Below are 20,527 nucleotides of genomic sequence, written 5' to 3' on the forward strand. Positions count from 1 at the left end.
AACAATATTTTTGTATAAATTACTGCAATTTTATTTTTTGTTACACACGTAGAAAGAGAATTGCTGGCATATGTACAGTGTCGGAAATTATTTTATGAACAATTTTTTAAATAGGTGATTTGTCATGTTTTCTATCGCAGAATTATTTTATATGTCATCAGATTTAATATTGCTACATTTCTCTATGTTTCTGCATTTCTCGTTTTTTTTTTGCTTCTTTTCAATGTTTTCGGTCTTTTCGATATTTGATGTATTATAGCTGTTTCAATCTGTATTAGCATTATTATGTATAACAATGAAAAATTAATATTTGTGATAAAAATAATAACTGTCTTCGAAATTGCTTCAATTATTCAAGATGATTATATAATATGTATAAAATTGCATCGTAAAAAGATTCGATAGAAAATATCCGCAGTATCAAAAAAATTTTTACTTAACAAAGATGAGTAAATGGCAGTCTGAAAATATTCTTCTCGCGTAATAGAGATAAGAATAATATAACTGACAAGTATATATAAACAGCTGTCTCTGTGCTATTATCATTGACAATTTAATCAGATGATTTTCTAATTTATCCTTGTGATCATCATTCTGTGTGTCGCGATAATTCAAAATTTGCATTGCAAATGAATTATATGAGACAGATGTTACGTGGCTTCTTCAATTTAAATGCTAATAATTATTGGTTTTAACGCCAACGATTATTATTATTATCGTTCTCGCTTGTTCGTGGTAGAGGTGGTGGTGTTGGTATGGCTTGACTAATCTGTAAAGTTTGCCCCATTTGATCCTGCTCCTGTTGTTGATGCTGACTCCGACGTACTTCGTGAGCCAGTAGCTTTTGACGTTTCTCCTCCATCAATCGCTCGCGATGCTTATGTATATAATCGTATATGTTTGGAAGCCCCATGATCACGCAAGCCGATAATGCCGATCTGCATATATTCATATCAGTTGCCTCATACCTGCATAGTTATATTACAAAATTATAGAATAAATATTAAAATTTTTACACAGAAAATGGCTAATGAGAGATCAGATGTCTGTTACCAGAAGCTCTCTTTTGTTGATTGTCAGAGAATTTTATAAATTTTAAATGTTTGGAGTTATATAAGTGAGATATATGTCTAGAAAATTAAATAGTACAAGGTTTTGAAAGACATTTATTATGTCGTTAGATCTTTAAATTTTTAACTATTTTTATATCAGCTGTTTAAACTGCCTTTATATTTATATTAATATTATAATACTTTGTACAGAGCTCGTACGGAGTAAATAGATTGATGAAAAATTAATTATACATTGACAAAAGATTAAAAGTTACCATTCGTTCGTTTTCTCATCGTAACATTCCACTTGGTATGTCGTAGTAACACCATTAAATCCACCGATAGCAAAAATCATATCGTCAATGACTTCAATGGCGAAGTTGCTACGCGGATTATACATATCCGGAATATGGCTCCACGTGTTCGTAGAAGGCTTATATTTTTCCCCGCTGCACATTCTCGATATTCCATTAAAGCCTCCTTAATAGAGAAAGAAAGCAAAAAGAGAGATTGTTAATTTGTTCGCAACATTTACATAATCAATAAGATAAAAAAGTAACGGGAAAGGCAACTTTTTTTTTTAATTTTACAGTGATTAAATTCTGACATCTGTGCATGATTGATAACCTTCAGTTAAATACAAGCTAAAGCAGTTTTAAACGTAAAACAGTTTTAAGATTGGGTTTTCGCGTATACATAATACTTGTATATGGTTTGCAGTGCCGTAGCAAGATTTTTTTCGTAATACATGTCTTATTACCGATAACATAAACGTAGCCGTGATAAGATATGCACGACACACCGCTCCTGCGTGACCTCATTGCAGTTATCATTGTCCACTGATTGGTGTTTGGATCGTATACTTCGGCTGTATTTAAACAGTCGTGCCCGTCGAAACCTCCCGTAATATATATCTTGTCTGTAAAGTATATGGAAAATTACTAACGCAATTATCGTTAAATTGCAAAAATGGAACAAAAATTTTACATGTAATTTAAAAATTTATTATTAAAGAAAAAAAATTTGTCTTCTTATTATATATTCTTTTTCGATAAATAACTTATATAATATATAATATTATACACTCCTCAAAAAAATTAACGGGACAACAATTTTTTGACGAAAAAATTATCAAACTTTGGAGTGCTGTAACTTTGCGAGAAATTATCCATTATTAATTATCCAAATTATTACGATGATCTGTTCGCCTTATATGGCCTATTAAAGTTTAAAAAGAGTTTTTTTGTTTAGACCCAAGATCATCTCAAAGTAGGCATTTCAAATTTTAATTTGCTTCTTTGTTCGTTTCAATAGGATAATTTTTTGCAAAGTTACAGCACTTCAAAGTTTGACACTTTTTTCGTCAAAAAATTGTTGTCCCGTTAATTTTTTTGACGAGTGTATATAATATTATCTGTATATAATATTATATCATATTTATATTATATATAATAAAAAAATTTATTAATGTATATGTATGTATGAGTATGGGTCATATTAAAAAATTATTTTACAGAATGCTTGTCCATCTCAAGTAAATACATCTGCGTTTTTAATATAGTTGTAATATTATGTTGCAATCATATTTTTAGATGGAAATAAATGTATCGATATACTTATTTTAAGGATCAAATAATACCGTTTAAAGTAGTTGCGCTGGCATCAGATCTCTGCACGTTCATAGGTGCAATGAGAGACCACTGATTTGTCTTGTAGTCATAACGTTCCGCCGTTTTTTGCCGATGATATCCATCGTATCCTCCCATCGCGTAGACCAGATCGTTCAAAACTGCTACACTAACGTAACATCTGCGACAAATGGAAAGAGCCTGATGCGAGCTTTCGTTGCCAGTAATGTTAGAGGAGCTAGTCACTGAACTTCGGTTTATATTGTTTATATTATATACAATATCTGTGTACGTATACACTTTACTTTTATATTTTTCTACATCTAACATCAGTGTTATTATATAATACAGCTTTTTTACTAATTAGAAAATGTGGATTTAAATATGATTTTGAGAGTTTATATAAAAACATATAGTATTTAATCCATTCCTTAATTATCTCTATTGTAAGTAAATGGATAATAAAATTAATGTGATCCAAATCTTTCACAGGACTAGTGACTAGCCCCTCTGAAATATATTCGACCTTCTAGCGTTCATGGGAGCAACTTCTCGCCACACCTTGGTCACCGCGTTGAAACAACGACAACTGTTGAAATAATCGACCCCATCGAACCCTCCGATGACGTAGATATTGAAACCGATCACCGCGAGTCCATGATAAGCTCGCGGACTGGTTGGATCTGTTTCCTCGATCTAGAAAACTCGAGATTGCACATAAATAATTGCTAAAACTCTATTGAAATAATGTTTATTCCAGTTTTAATATAAAGTCGAGTCTAGAGAGAATCGTGAATGAATAATAATTTAATAAATAAATAATGATTTTTAATAATTTAATAAGTAAATAATAATTAAAATAAATAATTTTTATGTTTATGTACAAATTATATTTGTAATTCGCTGTACAAATAATCTTACAGTCTGCATTTTTACTGCCTACTTTGTAATTACAGAATGAGACGCTATTTTTTCGCATTAAACAAGTTGTACAAAATATCATCGATATTACCGGAATCCATCGATCTGCTCTCGTGTCATAAGTCTCGATATAATTTGTAGGCGAGCCGCCGCTCCAGCCACCGATAGCAAACAGAATCTCATGCGGAACTCTAGGTCGCGCAATTTCCGGTGTCGGCACTTCTCCGTCTTTCTGAGTGATCATTTCCAAATCGTAAAGAAATTTCAGAGTTTCGATGATAATGGGTCTACACGCGTCATTGCCCACGACGTAAGGATGATCCTTGACATTTTCCAGAAAAAACTGCGTGTCTAAGAGACCCAATCTAATATTCTTCATTAAATCCACTATGTAATCTTTCCTAGATTCTATATCGTGATTTATCCATCTCAGTATCAGTTCCCAAACTGTCTGTTCGCTTTTGACATTTAGTTCATCGGCGCCGACTAATGGTTTCAATTCCTCGATGGGTAAATGTAAAATTTCTTCGCTTCTCTGAGATACCTGACGCAAATCGAAGAGAATGAATTGAAGGAAGAGACTAAAATATGTAATTAAGTTATTATGTTGATCGCACCTCAACAAAGTGTCCTACAATAAAACGATAAGCATCATTTTCCAATTTTTTGCAAAAATGCTGACGAGCGAATCTCATCACTCCGATACAATTTTCCGGCGCTAAATTATCCCTTAGATAGTCGCAGCACAGATCGAGTACACCCAGAATGCTTAAATAATCTGCCGTGGTTAACAATTCGCATACATTTTCACGATTCACATCAATAGACCGCAAATATGCGTATTCCAGTAAGAGATTCATTATCGGGCTTGTCACACCTGGTAGAAGAACATCGGTTTTTTCACGAGAATGCAGTGTAGTTGTAAATAATGTCCTGTAAAATTAATTAGGCAATAAAAGTTGTGAAAATTAATCCAATATTTATTTTAATTAATATATAATAATATATATTATTTATTTTTAATAAAAAATAATGCTTATTTAATAAAAATTTTTATTACAAAAAGTAAAGTAATAAAAAAACCGGTATTAATAAAGTTATTAAATTTTACGAATTACTCTTATAAGGGATATTCATTAATTTTACATATCATAATATTTCTGAAACTAATTTGCGCACTGATAAGCAAAATTACTTTTTTCTTAGATAATTGCAATATATATGTATATGTACACACATACGTAATGTGAAACCCGAAGAGAATATGTCGGGTAGAATTAAAAACCTGAAATAAGTACTGCATGCTGAAAGTATAGCTCGGTGAATCGGGAAAATACCACCATCCTCTAATCTCAATACTGCATCGCAAAGCAAATTATTCTGTCGGAAATCGTAGAGAGATTGCATCGCTTGTGTACTCATGCAGCGGCCGCCGCTTTCGGCTATCAAACGTTGGTTATTTGCATTACATTTTTCATCTTTTTTGTCGCTCGTGCTTGGTTCTATATCCATATCAAAATCAGAATAATTGAGATATTTGGTGATCCCGCCGAAGATATTAATACGATGGATTACAACATTAAAATATTTTTATTAAATTAAACAGTTTTTCTTCAATAAATCTACGGAAAAGAAAACAAATAGTGAGTATTAATTTCAAGAGTATAGATCAGAATATTGCATAAGATTGCAAATAACAATAAAAAAAAATATATAATTATAATATTAAAAAATTCCCTTATTAATAAAATTAAAGAGTAAAGACTGGTAGACTAACTATTTTTCATTACAATAAAATAATGCAAAAATATTAATTAATAAATTAACATTAATAATTTATTATGTAATAAAATATTTTTGAATTGTATTGGTTAAGTATATACTCAATAGATTATTATTATATAATTATATATATATATATATATATATATATATATATATATATATTTAAACTGTTTTGCTATTTATTTATATTAAATTATCGAATTTTTAAAATTGCATATAACTTATATATTTAATAATTTATTTTACACTTACTAAATAAGAATAATTATTTCCTGAGAATTTAGTGACCGCGCGGGAGGTTAGCAATTCGTATCGATCTTGATATATGTAGATTGACTTTTACAATTTGCGACTTGATAATTTTTCGATTTGGAATGAGGTTGTGATTGCGGTAAAGCTCGCGATCAGTTGCTGAGAATGATTAGCAATGGCTGGAATGTGTCGAATTCATATGCGCCGGAATTTGGAATGTGTCAAAATTTTGACACGTGGACGAAAGGATCGAAAACCGATTCGCGAACTGGAGAAATGCAGAAGGCCGTGAAGGGGAATGAAAGCGGTGAGGGGATTGTAAGAGGGAGATACAAATTATTTTGTATGATTTTAAAAGCGAATAAATGTCGCGTCTGGCTGTAACATGTGGTCTTACATGTCCGCCGTTCAATCAGAGACTGTTGTTCGACAAAAGAGATCCTTCTGTTCCTGCTTCATACCGAGCTTGATACAAGTTTTTTGTTATTAATTAAACTATTAATTTTTATTTCAATTTGTACTAAATTATGTGGATAATGAAATAATTTTTCTTATAGGTATGTATACACAGTTGTCATTAATCAAATTAATTGTCGGAGAAAAATTTACGTACACAAATTTCTTTTTTACACGAGTCATATTGTTGTATCAACATATCGTTGAAATCATCCAGTCGATGCTTAGTGTGGCGTCACGTCAGGTATTGTCCAGATTTGACAGATCAAGTTGCTGATTACAAGTACACGTGGTTATGGTCGTCTTGACGTTGTCGCACTCCGCTCTCTTCATCGACGTATTCATCCTCCTCAACTCCTTCGTCATTTTGCGATTTTTTTTTTCTCTCCTCGAATATGTGTCTATGCTTTAATGCATCGTGCTTGCAGTCTGATTGCCTGCAGTTGTGAACTAGACAGGTGTTATTATCCGGCATTAGTCCGCTAATTGGTAAGAAGGACCCAACTGAATACGACGTAGCAAAGCCGTTGTTCTTCGAAATATTATCGAAAAATGCGTTCCACTTGCTGATGAAGGACTCGACTGTTGTCGTACTATTTTTCGTTTGCGTCGATGTCATCGACACGATGACATCTCCCGTCTGCGACACCTTATTCGATTGCTCGCCGAATAATCTGAATATCCACGTGACCACAGCAAAGGTCGCTGCGTTTGTCGGAAATGCTCGAAGAATCGTCGAATTTAAGCCACGATATAAGCAGCTATACCCTTCGGCGCGTACGGATTTTTTCAGACAATCTAAAGCTCCCGAATAACGATTGCTACTTTCCGCTTGTATGCGTGACTTGATGACATCAACCGGATAGGAGATTATCCAGGAAGCAGTGCCAGCGAGTCCTCCGGCCAGCAGCATGTAAGGCGTCGAGATTGGCTGTTTCGAGGACATTCTGGTCAGCATCTCGTAGGTCGCGAAATACACACCGTAACCTGGTCCTTCCCTGAGAAACGTAATATTCAGACCCTTGAAGACACCGCGATAACCTTCCTGCTTGTAGATGTTCCTTAAACATTGTATCGGTCCACAAGAATTACCCGGGGATTGCAATTGCAGACGCGTTTTTGCCAACTCTATTGGACTCGAGACGGGAGTTTGTGCAAGCCCGGCAGATGCACCGGCCAAGAAATGTGCCGACAATCGATCAGGTTCGGATAGGTGCCGCTGAGTATGCCCATAAACGCCGAAGACGATGGCGTTTACTACAGCCACCCCTGCGATCGGCGAGGTCATGCCTTTGTAAAGGCCGTTTACCTGTAAAAAGGTACACATGAATGACGATATTAATAGGTTTCGTTCGCGGGTAAGGGAGAAACGGACTAAAATTTAAGATTTTTATTTCCTTAATTCGGATCTATAATCAATTTCTCTTTTTAAATACCGATTCTTTTGCGAGTATGGTGCGTAGACAATGCCAAGTGCCCCGATATTTTGGATTGCGATAGTCCTGTGTCTGCATATGGACCTTGATTGTGTCCAAAGGATATCCCACCATAATACCGGTACATCCTGAAATTTTAGATAATTTAAAATAATTTTTATTATATTAAATCCTTCTATAGAGACTTATACATATATCTATGACGATATTTATATTTATATTTTTCATATAATACAATACCATAAAATCTATATGACCAATTATTGAAGAAAATATATTTATTGAGGAAGATATATTTTTATCTATAACTATATATATATATAAAATATAAAAAGAAACTTATATGAATATTAACTAACTTTAAATATGAACTAACTTTTACTTTGATAAACTCAAGTTTGATAAAACGAGAAATTTCGACATGTGTTGTGTTCGACTTATGTGATAAACCACTGATAAGTCAGCCGATAAAATAATTTTTCTTTATTATTGTTTTTTTTTCAATAGCATTTGAATCTGGTACATTACATAGCAAATAATAATTGAGATAAAATTAACTTCCATAAATTTGATTACACATGTTTCTTAAGCAAGCAACAAATTTTGAAAAGTAAGTAATTTTACAGCTGATAAGAAAAATTATCGAGACATGAAAATGACATATAATCAGAATTTTAAATAATTTATACAAAATCAATGCAATTCAATGTTTACACAAAATATACTTTACCACCCAAACAACCAGCAAAGAAATCGAGCAACGAAGTCATTTTTATCCTGTATTATCTGCGATCTTTCCACTTGCAATATCGTCTGCTTCTATGAAAATCGTCCTCAAATCTCGTTCCTCTCAGATATACATTGAAAGATGTATAAGTAAATCGATTAATAGCACCGAGAAATAAATTCGAATCCATGAAAGACTCTATATAACTGATCCTTTTAAATTAAGTTTCAAGTGTATACAGATGAAAAAACAATATTCGACTACTCCTGAAAAAAAAAATTATTATTTTATAATAATGATATTTTTTGCGACTAAACATACAATATTATGGAGATATTTTATCATCAATTTTATAAATTTTCTAAATTTACCTGATAAAACTTAATGCATATTAGAATAATATTAATCGAAATAAGGACAACCTTACATTCCGAGTTTTAGATTTTCACCAAAATCATCTAATAATGTTTTTTTTTTTGATTTATTATTTTTGTATTCTTTTCAAAAACAAATTAATATTTCAAGTTAATTAAAACTTATTATATATCGAAAATATGTTCATTTTTATTGCAATATATTTTAAGATGCTTATCGTATTGTGAATAAAAAATATTGATACAAATGTGTAAGGCCTATGAGAATATAAATCTAAATGTAATGAAATAGTGCAATCACAACAAATTTTAACACTATCTAGTCGTGTCATTTTTACCTAATAATCGATTGTTCTAAATATATTTAACACCACTTCACTAAAGTTGCAGTTGGTTTTTATCAGAACGACAATATAACGTCGAAAACTTCACTCTTTAAGATAGCGTCACATTGCAAATAAATTTCTTCGCATGGTTCACCTTTGTTGTTCGTATCTTTTTCAGAAAATTACATATATAATATATATATATTTCGACAAAAGAAACTGTTAGACGTGCTTCCTTCGTTAAATCTTCTTTCTTACTAAAAGAGAAGAGAGATTAGGGTTTTCTTCCATCTTATTCTTGGTACAAAGATCGTTGTATTATCGTTTACATTATCAAACTACTAACATACGCACCATACATACACACATTCACACACTTATACTACGCACACGCCATCGTAATAATGTGTTAAATACTATTGGAAAATATGTTAATAACGTTTATACATTTTACCACACGACTTGCCGTCGTGATTGAACCATGGGGTCACAAACATTGAATGATAAGATTGATAATGTAATATACTCAATACATACACATTTAATTTTATTGAGTTGGTTAAAATTTAATGTCGGTTTTCTGCAATAAATGCTACTGTTTTTCAATACACTGTTTTTAAGTTATAAAATATATACATATTCTTACAGCTGACGCTTCAAGATGTAATTTAAAAAAAAGAAAACATACTAAATTCACATTGCGTCTAATACGACATACAAGAAAAAAATATAAAAAATATAGAAAAAAATATAGAAAATATCTTTTCTAGAAAAGCATAATACTTATTATTATTTTGTTAAATTTGTCCTCTGCCATACGCGCCACACATAATATTTTTTATCTGATATCTGATAACAGAGCTTGGTTTTTTTTTAGGAAACAGGGCTATCTAAAATATTTGTCACTAGAATTTCTAAAAACAAATTCTTATTGGATATCGGATATCGTACGTTGATTATTAGACGCAATGAATTCACCAATATTACTTTTTGGCCAACCCTATACATTAATAGTGTTTATATGCTGTAGATGTTTACACTCAGATTATAAGCGGTCAGATAACGACATGAATTATTTTGGCGATTATAAAGAAGACAAAATACGCAACATGGATGTCCTTAATGTAGCACATTGACTTTTCATGGTAATTGGCGAGGTCACTCACGACTCCACATTCACTTAATTAACATATACTGCATTATTGTACGATATTATCACTATAATACTAATTGTATAAAAGTTCTATATTCAGAATGTGTTTTAAATTATGCCTTAATTTAAAGGATAGTAAGTTTATTATTAATTTGAATGTTTTGTTTAAAATATCTTTCCTAGAAAAGCATAATACTTATTATTATTTTGTTAAATTTGTCCTCTGCCATACGCGCCAGACATGATATTTTTTATCTGATAATAATACTGTGGCAAGAATACCCGAAAAAAATTTTCGATGTGTTTTTCAGTCTTTAAAAATTAAAAAACCTTGATTTTTCCACATCTGTGATTTGCAATGAATCAATGTAAGTTTTTTTTCTTTTAATGCATGGAAAAATACAATAAATAGAAATACATAAAACGACTTTCACACAGATTGCATGGCAACGAAAAACAATTATACTTTTCGATGCTATGCAACCCGCGTGACATCGCCGTTGGAACGCACGGCGTTAGAGCGTACGTCTCATGGTCTATTCGCGAAAAGCACGCGCTCATTTGAACAATTTTAATTAATATTTTAATAATTATTGCAAAAATTGTAAAATGGTAGAGGACTTTTCTGTTCAGTTTACGGTGCTCTATCTGCTCACGAGCGTTGACTCGTTAGTTAACGGACACCCTGTATATATGTATATGCTCTAAGGTTCGAAACGTTCGCCTGTATTTGTTTTTATGTAGATTGTATAAATACTTTAATTTATAACATATCATTCATTTATACTAATATAATACTTTGTACTTGGTATTTACTTTGTAACCTTTATTTATTGACTATATTTTTGCTCTCTATAGCCTACTTACATTTTAATTTACTCATAAAGAGAGCCACTTTATATATTTATTTATTTATAACATTGGTTAATTTATTTAAAAATAATTAATTTTAGATAATTTTAATATAATTAATATAGACGTTAAAAAGAGCTCTCTTTGAAATAACAAAATTTGAAATATTAAAAGGCAGTAGAGAGCAAAGACATCAAAACAAAATAAAATAAGACACAATTAAGTAGCACAAAAATATAATTTCATAAACTAAAATATAAATAGAAAAATTGTTACATACGGTAATCCATATAAATTTAAAAATTAAATGAGCGAACGTTTCTGGCTCTTGTTTTGAGCCTTTAGCGCAATATATAAAATGTATTAAATTAAATGTAAAGATGAAATGTCACACACATAAAGTTAAAGAGCTTTTTTATAATAAAAATTATCATGAACAGACTTCAATGGAACACAATTTCAAGCTTCATATACGTACACTTTTAGTTTACGATTCTTGATACATATAAACTCCATGGTTTGTAAGCCAAGAAGTATTATTATTTCATGTGTTTAAATAGATTAGTGACTTGACTACAGTACCAGTTGAATCCTGGAATGGTACAGGTGATATTATATATATATATATATTATTTTATTTTAACATAATCTAAGTCACTAAACTGTTGACAATTGATTAATAATTTACTTACAAAGTCAGATTGGTCGGTAAAAATTATGATTATGGACAGTAGAGAGTAGTTCTTGTGTCGATCGGTTACTGTCAAATAATTAGTGAGGTAGTCAGTTTATAAACATATTCATGACCTTGGAAATTTTTGAGAGCTTATTTATTACCTCTTTTTTCACTATCTCTTATTCACCGAATGTAACCGAACAATTTAGGAACATTAGGAAAAATATGGATGTTAAATTATCCTTTTTTAGTCTGAATAAACTAGATAGATTCATTAAAGTACATAAGGATAGCATCCAGAACAGCTGTAAAACAAACGTTGTCTATAAAATTAGTTGTTCGGATTGTACTCTGCCTTACTAAAGTACGTAGAATCATATTTTATTACTCTCCGTTCTATTTTATTAAAAATTTTATACATTTTGTTGTGGAGACTATCTCCTCTCCAAATTTTTGACGTCTTCAATAAATCCATCTTATTTCCATATATTACAATGTACCCTGCCTTACTAAAGCACGTAGAATCATATTTTATTACTTTACTCGATCGATACAAGAACTACTCTACTGTTCACAATCAAAATTTTTACCGAACAATCTGACTTTATAAGTAAATTATTAATCAATTGTACAGTTCAGTGACTTAGATTATGTTAAACTAAAATTATAGATATATAAAAAATCACCTGTACCATTCCAGGATTCAACTGATACTGTAGTCACTATTCTATTTAAGTCACTAATCTATTTAAACACATGAAATAATTCTTCTTGGTTTACAAACTATGGAGTATTATATGTATCAAGAATAGTAAACCAAAATTGTATGTATATAAAGCTTGAAATTGCGTTGAAACCTGCTCATGATAATTTTTATTATAAAAAAGCTCTTTAACTTTATGTGTATGACATTTCACCCTTACAATTAATTTAACACATTTTATATATTGCGCTGAAGAAAGTTCAAAACCAAAGCCAGAAACGTTCGCTCATTTAATTTTTAAATTTATATAGATTACCGTATGTAACAATCTTTCTATTTATATCTTAGTTTATGAAATTATATTTTTGTACTATTTAATTGTGTTCTATTTTATTTTGTTCTGATTCCTTGTTCTCTACTGCCTGTTAATATTTCAAATTTTAATAATTAATATAATTTAATATAATTTTAGATACCTTTTGTATCTATAAATTTTGTATGGCATGTTGCGTTTCTTTTTGAAAAGTCCTATCTATCCAATATTATTCTATCTTTTTGAAAAACCCTATCTATTCAATATTATTCTATCTAATCTAATCACACGCTAAGGAAGAAATGGATTAAGTCTTTCTTTTTTTCTTTTTATTTCATATTGATAAAAAAGTTTACATTAGTATATAGAATATATTAGATATAATATATCAAATATATGTTAGAATGGTTTACAAATTTTTAAAACATGCTTTTGTTGTTATTTTCTGTGACTAAAAATAAATGATTTATTTATATCTCTTAAATTACTTTATATATAAGATATTATTTTTTTATTTATAAACCTCACATGTATTAACAGTCTAACATATAATATCATACATATATAGTCTATCATAATATTATATAATATAATATATATATGCGATTAGAATAATGTTTCAGACATATGTTAGATAATAGTTTACGGATTTTTAAAACATGCTTGTTTGTATTTTCTGCGACTAAAAGCAAATGGTTTATTTATATCTCTAAATTAATTTATATATAACATATTATTTCTTTCTTTATAAATCTTACATGTATTATTAGTCTAACATAATATCATATATAGTCTGTCACAATATCATATAACATTATAACCATTTTAACATATATCTGAAACACATATCTGTTGCGATTAATGATAATATAAAAATAAACTATATCTATAACGCGACAATATAATTTATTTTTATGTTATCATTATTTGGAAAAATTTGTTTTCTTACGACTGATAAATGACTTTATAAACTTTGTAGAAATTATTATACTATCTCATGCGATAGGTTTCGATAACTCTTCGACCCTTTGTTACGTATTTAATATCATTCGCTGTATGTATCAATACTTGTCTTTATTCTGTCGCAATACAAGAATATTTCTTTCCTCCATCTTAAAACTGATAGCTTTTCTACAGTCAGCAACAGTTCTTCCGCGTCAACGGATAGAGAATAATTAAGTCAATTCAAACAAAAGTCAATCAATTATACGTGCTTTTGTATTTTTGTGTTTTTATATTTTATTATAACAATGTATGCACAAATAAACCGACAATTTCGCCAAACATTGGACTTTGAAAAGGGAGAAGACGTCTTACTTCTTAGTAGTTCACCTCTAGACACGGTAGGGCAATGATATTATTATTATTAGCGAAATAACAAGACATATTATTGCTTTTTATAATTTTTATCAAACATTATCTTATTGGAGATAATTATTTTTTCTCCTTCCATGAATATATATTTTTCCTCTGATAGAGAAAGGGAAAGAAAGTTATACGTATACATAAGATGACGTTGTAAATATAATAGCAATCATGAGGATATACACAATTACTCTTACAATAATATTTTAATATAATTTGTAATTTTTAATTTAGTTCAGATATAGTACAATTATTCTTGACAAATACAATGTGACATCTATTATTTCTCTCAAATAGTTATATTATTTTTAAATATGAATTGATATATGTAGAATTAACGCGATTTTAATAACGCAGTTTTTTTTTAATAGGTGATAATATTTACAATTAATAAATCACGCATTAAATGGCAATTCCGTCAGAAATTGGCTGATCGTGATTTACGTCACGATTGCACCATATATGCTGATCTCATTGTATCAAAACATTACTCAATATTTATTCTTTTTCTATATTTTTAAATGGAATGTATGTGTATGTACATAATACAATACATACACGTGATTAGAAAAATAATGCATTAAGAAAAATAATACAATACATACACGTGATTAGAAAAATAATGCATTAAGAAAAATAATATAACGTATAATAATAATTTATGTTTGACTTAACACATACATATGTACTAATCGATGTTTGCATAGATAATAAATATGATGAAAGAAAATCGTTTCTTGCATTATTACATTATGTGTTTGTAAACATCGATTTAATCGTGAATGACAGAGATTCATATTACATTTGATGATTTTCCCTTAATTTTCTTTACGCATGTTGATCCGAGAAGTGACATTCATAATATTATAATAAATGTCAATAATGCGTGACAAAAAATTATTTTTTTTCCATGTCAAGAGAGTAAATTACAGAGAAATCAACTTTGACTTTGAAATTAATCACCGTCGTTAAAATGATGCAAAATCGTTCACCGATTACAGCACTCAAAGTTTCATTTTTTTTAAGTTTTTTTCCTGTATATATAAAAACATTTAATCGTCTGTTTGAGCAATTATTCTTGCTTCACATATTATAATCATCTCTTCTTATATATAAAACAAATGAGAAAAAAGTTTGCATATGTGGAAACAAATTTCGAATATCGGGATTTCCTTCAACTTCAATAAGGTTACATGAGTAAGAGGGGAGTTTTTGCAGCTATATATATGGATCTCAAAGACTTCTTGATCGTACAGTTTTAACGTGACAGTTTATCTTACACTTTTACTTTTCGTGATACGCGAAAATATTCGAACTGTAACACGCGGAAATATTTAATCATACAATGATTTATTTCACAGAATTACCGGTATGTTTGAGTTATATTATTTAATAAATTAATTTATTAACGAATTAATAAATAGATTATTAATAAATAAATAAATTAATTAATTAATTAAATCATTAATGTCAAATTTAAATATATATTTTATTATTGCAAGGAGTGTTTTTTTATTATGTTTATTCATATTTCTATTAAAATCTGTATTAATCTTTACTAAGTAACATATGTTTATAACATTGTCAGTAAAAATATTTCTCTTTCTGAATTATATTTATATTTTTAATTTATTAAAAATAAAATGTAAGTAGGCTATAGAGAGCAAAAGTATAGTCAATAAATAAAAGTTACCAGGTAAATACAATACTGACACGGAAAATTTACCGTTAACATTATATTGTAACGTAATAAACAAACTTCCAAAGATTTGAAAGTCACGAGACATTATATAAACTACTATTTCTTATTGTGGTTTGACAGTAACCGATCGACTATTTAACTGATTTGCTCTCTGGATTGTTTTTAAATAAAATCTATGTATAGTAAAAATATTGTACAGCTTACTGACTTTGACAATATCAATTTAACTATCATCTGTATATAAATTTAAAATTTAATTCCAGGATTCAATTGTTACTATTAATCAAGTCACTAATCTCAAAAATACTTCCTGGCTTACAAACTACGAAGTATTTTTTCTATTGATCTTAATTCAACTCTTCATTTTTTATTTCGTGTTATATATATTTGGTTCAGGTCAAATTAACTTAACAGCCATTTTTGTACTATCATTTAAAATTGTAGTATTATTTAATTTAACATTACAATATGACGACACATTCTTGCGCTTAAGAAGGTCAAAAACGAATCCGAAACGTCTGCCTATATTTGTTTTTGTCTAGATTGTATAAATACTTTAATTTATAATATATCTTTTCGTTTATATATAATACTGTATTTACTTTCTAATCTTTATTTATTGATTATACTTTTGCTCTCTATAGCCTACTTCTATTTTAATTTTACGAAAAAAGAGAGCCATTTCTATATTTACTTATTTATTTTTTTAATTTATATTTTTATATTTATTGAAATATTTAAAAAATTTGAGATATTGAAATAATTTTGCAAAAAAGGCTTTAAAGATCGATTAGTTTGTTTATAACGCATTATAATTATTCTTAATTAAACAATTTGTTAGCCAAAGCTCATCCATGGCGGAAATTATATCAAAGAAGGCAGAGATTCAGCTAAAAGCACCTGTCTAATATTTTCTCCTACAGAAGAAGATGAAGTTGGAGCATTGGGAAAATATCTCCAACTGTTTGCCGTGAGTGAAATAGAAACGTGTCATTAGTTAAACTGTATTAAACTGTTAAATATTGGAAAAAGTATAAGTACATTATTAAAATGGAGGATATTATTTCAGAAACATAAAGTGAATCTCTTGCACATCGAATCCAGAAGTTCTCTTCGACGACCAAACAGCTATGAATTTATGGTAGAATGTGCGCCAGGCGGTAATATAGCCTCCGCAATTGAATCTTTACGAGATGAGTGCAGTTACTTTTCGATCATTTCTAGGTAGGAGTTCTTCAGATTTGTTTAAATATTATAATTTTTATATATTTTTCAAAGAATATAGTCTTATAAACAATAACATTATTATTATTTATTTGACATTTTATTATTTTTTAAATCTTATAATAGCAATTAATTTTTTATGTTTGAATGTAGTACATACATTATCATAATTATTCAATTTATAGGTATATTATAATTATTCGAATTATAGATCTTGATTAATCATATTGTTTTAATTTATTTTTGTCTTAAACTTATGGATTTTGAGATATTACAGTGCATAGATTAAAATGACCTATCCTGTATAATTTATTTTTGATATCAATGTTTCGAACTCATTAATATAATATAACAGAAAATTTCTTATTTGTTTATTCAAATGTTAACTTATAAATATCATACCTCTTTATTAATTAATTTTGCAATTAATTTTTTATTAATAAAATTTAAAGAATTAACTTAAAAAAATAGCGAGTAAGAGCAAAACGCTGTAATTAGTGCGCAAGTTCTTATTTTATGTATCAAATTTATCTATTAAAATAACAAGAATGTTTTGGTCAACTTTATGACCTTCTTCAGCGTAAAAAGTACAAATCTAATGAAAACATACAAAGATTTCGAAACAATACGATTATGCATTAACATATCAATAAGTGAAGACGCAAAGAGTCGCATAAATATTTAAAGAAATTCTTTTCCATTTTCCGTGATATAACAGTCGATTTATTTCCATTCTCATAAACTTAGTTCGTTGTCAAACATCTTTGCATTTAAAAAATATCATTAGTAAAACATTTTTGTACCAATATGTTTCCAACTTTTTATTTTTCCTTTGATAAATCAACTTTTTTGTCACTTCTTGACTTACCAACCAAAGGAGGAACACATTAACTTATCAATTTCATCTAATCTAAAATTTCATGTTTATTTTTAACTTAACAACTATATAATGATTTTTGCCATTTTTCGAAATATTTATGCGACTCTTTGCGTCTTCACTTATTGACATGTTAGTGTAATTATAATCGTATTGTTTCGAAATCTTTGTATGTTTTCATTAGATTTGTACTTTTTGCTACATCTGCGTTGGCTCTTTATTGCCGATCTTATTGTTACTTTAGCTTATATTAAATTCTAATAAAATTTAATTTAATAAATTAGATCAATAAATAAATTATCGACTTATTTATGTATTTAATTTATTAAATCAGATTCAGAGATCATTTGTATTATGCATATTTAATTCAACGTTTATATAATTCGTCGTTTGATAATAAAATTAAACATAAATCATAAATACAATCTTAGAAATCACAAAGACAATATGGATACCGTACCATGGTTTCCGAGGAGAATACGCGATCTTGATAAATTCGCTAATCAGATTTTGTCGTATGGTGCTGAGCTCGATAGCGATCATCCTGGTTTCACGGATCCTGTATATAGAGCAAGAAGAAAATATTTCGCTGATATTGCTTATTATTACAAACAGTAAGTATCAAGCCACGATATCAAAATTGGATCAAAAGGGAAACTACGCAGACATTTTTATAAAAATATTTATATTAAAAAGATACAAATCATACAATATTTTAGCGGACAACCGATTCCAACAGTGGAATACACGCCTGAAGAAATAGCCACGTGGGGTGTAATCTTTAAAAACTTGACAAAATTATATCCGAAATATGCTTGTAGAGAGCATAATCACGTTTTTCCACTGCTCATTGAGAATTGTGGCTATCGCGAAGACAATATACCCCAACTCGAAGATATATCTAACTTTTTGAAAGGTAATATTCCTTATTTTATATTTTATGCTTTTATATACAAAATACACAGGAAAAAAAGACAATTTTTGAAATTGATTTAGAGACATCAATTTTATTTCTTACACGAAATTGATCAGTTCTGAATAATTAATTTTTTTTTTCTATTTATATCATAGGAAAGACGAATCATATCTAATTAGTCAGTCTTATCGACGCAATTCTATAATACTTTAGCGGTCAAAATTTCTCTTGAATCTTTTCATCTCGATATTTTAGACTCTACCGGTTTCACACTTCGTCCAGTGGCAGGATTATTGTCTTCACGTGATTTTCTCGCTGGATTGGCCTTCAGGGTGTTTCACAGTACGCAATATATACGGCACAGCAGTAAACCACTCTACACGCCGGAACCGGATGTATGCCACGAGATTTTGGGTCACGTGCCACTTCTTGCTGATCCATCTTTTGCACAGTTCTCACAAGTTATTGGTCTGGCATCGCTTGGTGCTCCAGATGATTATATAGAAAAACTCGCGACGGTAGCAGATCATGATATATATATTTTTATTCATACTATTAAAATATTATACGAAAATTGTAAAAAATTTTAACTTATTACAGTTTGTTTCTTATAAGCTAATGCTATTTCAAAGCATTTCTTATTTATTAATTACATATATTATAACTTTCGTATAACAAGATAAACAAACATATAAACGTCCATTCTTGATTCTCATCAATTTTAGTTCATAAATAGACATAATATTACGATGGCAAAAGAGTATAAGTTTCATTAACTACATTATACGAGTTTGATAAGATTAGACTATACTTATAAAAATGAATTTCTAAATTTCAATATTTTAATCACGTCAATATTTGCTTTATTGGTAGGCCAATAATTATTCATAAAAAAGTTGAGAAAAAATTAAATAACATTCCGCTTTTTATTTTTCTAAATAATTTTCACAATTTGTTCTTGCAGTGTTACTGGTTTACTGTCGAATATGGATTGTGCCGGCAAAATGGCGAATTAAAAGCGTACGGTGCTGGTTTGCTTTCGTCTTTTGGTGAATTGGAATATTGTTTGAGTGACAAACCAGAACTTCGACCTTTTGATCCACCGAAGACTGCATTGCAAACATATCCGATAACGGAATATCAACCTGTATACTACGTTGCCGAGAATTTCGAGGATGCAAAAGAAAAGATGACGTGAGTACGCCGGAAATAATAAATACATATGTCAAGCGGATTGTCTTATCTCTTGTCATGGGACGGTACATTTTTATTGTGTACTATACATTGTGTATCTATCGCAATAACATAATAATCAAGCGAAATAACCTAATTAATGTTGCGTGATAATTCTAAATATACGCGAATGAAATCGTTGATGGTGAACCAAGGAAGATGGCTCGACACTAGTGTATATCTTGACTTACGTTTATTTTTCTTATTTTAGGAAATTTGCTCAAACTATACCGAAAAAATTCGGGGTCAGATACGACGCTTATACGCAGAGTATCAGCATTATTGACAGTAAACAACAAGTAGAAGCTCTTGTGAATAATGTGAATCAAGAAATGCAAATTTTGATGGATGCTTTGAGAAAATTGCAACATTAAAATTAGTTTCATTCGATGAATATTGCTCTCTTATAATATATATTATATATATATTATGTATAATATAATATATTATGCATATTCTGTATAATATAATATATCATACAATATAATAATTTATTTATACTTGCATTACTAATCAAATAGGATTATACTAATATGTTGCGAAGAAATGGTTTTTG

General features: G+C 29.3%; 3 protein-coding genes across 9 annotated transcripts; 1 reads left to right on the top strand and 2 right to left on the bottom strand.

Annotated features, from left to right (window-relative positions):
* Positions 1-12: 12 nt before the first annotated feature.
* Klhl10 (kelch-like protein 10) lies at positions 13-6,388 on the bottom strand. 5 transcript variants are annotated; one of them, XM_072888046.1, is made up of 9 exons: positions 6,252-6,388; positions 4,839-5,103; positions 4,219-4,534; positions 3,693-4,145; positions 3,207-3,376; positions 2,692-2,861; positions 1,813-1,971; positions 1,328-1,532; positions 13-968 (listed from the first exon to the last, which is right to left on the bottom strand). In XM_072888046.1, exons 2-9 carry the CDS (start codon positions 5,021-5,023, stop codon positions 692-694), a joined length of 1,935 nt encoding a protein of 644 aa, XP_072744147.1. In that variant the 5' UTR covers positions 5,024-5,103; positions 6,252-6,388; the 3' UTR covers positions 13-691. The 5 variants fall into 5 exon arrangements, with proteins under 5 accessions (XP_072744147.1, XP_072744146.1, XP_072744145.1 ...); XM_072888045.1 differs by lacking the exon at positions 6,252-6,388 and adding an exon at positions 5,639-5,972 and having other exon boundaries at positions 4,887-5,223; XM_072888044.1 differs by lacking the exon at positions 6,252-6,388 and adding an exon at positions 5,639-5,972 and having other exon boundaries at positions 2,692-2,881; positions 3,242-3,376; positions 4,839-5,223.
* LOC140663687 (mitochondrial basic amino acids transporter) lies at positions 6,115-11,711 on the bottom strand. 2 transcript variants are annotated; one of them, XM_072888048.1, is made up of 6 exons: positions 11,655-11,711; positions 11,441-11,554; positions 8,970-9,214; positions 8,261-8,523; positions 7,531-7,658; positions 6,115-7,403 (listed from the first exon to the last, which is right to left on the bottom strand). In XM_072888048.1, the coding sequence occupies exons 4-6, from the start codon at positions 8,298-8,300 to the stop codon at positions 6,372-6,374; spliced, it is 1,200 nt and encodes a 399-aa protein (XP_072744149.1). In that variant the 5' UTR covers positions 8,301-8,523; positions 8,970-9,214; positions 11,441-11,554; positions 11,655-11,711; the 3' UTR covers positions 6,115-6,371. The 2 variants fall into 2 exon arrangements, with proteins under 2 accessions (XP_072744149.1, XP_072744150.1); XM_072888049.1 differs by lacking the exons at positions 8,970-9,214; positions 11,441-11,554; positions 11,655-11,711 and adding an exon at positions 8,629-8,742.
* A 2,063-nt stretch (positions 11,712-13,774) lies between these two features.
* Positions 13,775-20,399, top strand: Hn (phenylalanine hydroxylase). 2 transcript variants are annotated; one of them, XM_072888851.1, is made up of 8 exons: positions 13,775-13,997; positions 16,563-16,691; positions 16,791-16,945; positions 18,254-18,436; positions 18,542-18,738; positions 18,994-19,256; positions 19,703-19,932; positions 20,183-20,398. In XM_072888851.1, exons 1-8 carry the CDS (start codon positions 13,905-13,907, stop codon positions 20,343-20,345), a joined length of 1,413 nt encoding a protein of 470 aa, XP_072744952.1. In that variant the 5' UTR covers positions 13,775-13,904; the 3' UTR covers positions 20,346-20,398. The 2 variants fall into 2 exon arrangements, with proteins under 2 accessions (XP_072744952.1, XP_072744954.1); XM_072888853.1 differs by lacking the exon at positions 13,775-13,997 and adding an exon at positions 14,696-15,388 and having other exon boundaries at positions 20,183-20,399.
* Positions 20,400-20,527: the final 128 nt, after the last annotated feature.

The sequence above is a fragment of the Anoplolepis gracilipes genome, chromosome 3, assembly GCF_047496725.1.
Source record: "Anoplolepis gracilipes chromosome 3, ASM4749672v1, whole genome shotgun sequence".
In the NCBI taxonomy this organism is placed as follows: domain Eukaryota; kingdom Metazoa; phylum Arthropoda; class Insecta; order Hymenoptera; family Formicidae; genus Anoplolepis; species Anoplolepis gracilipes.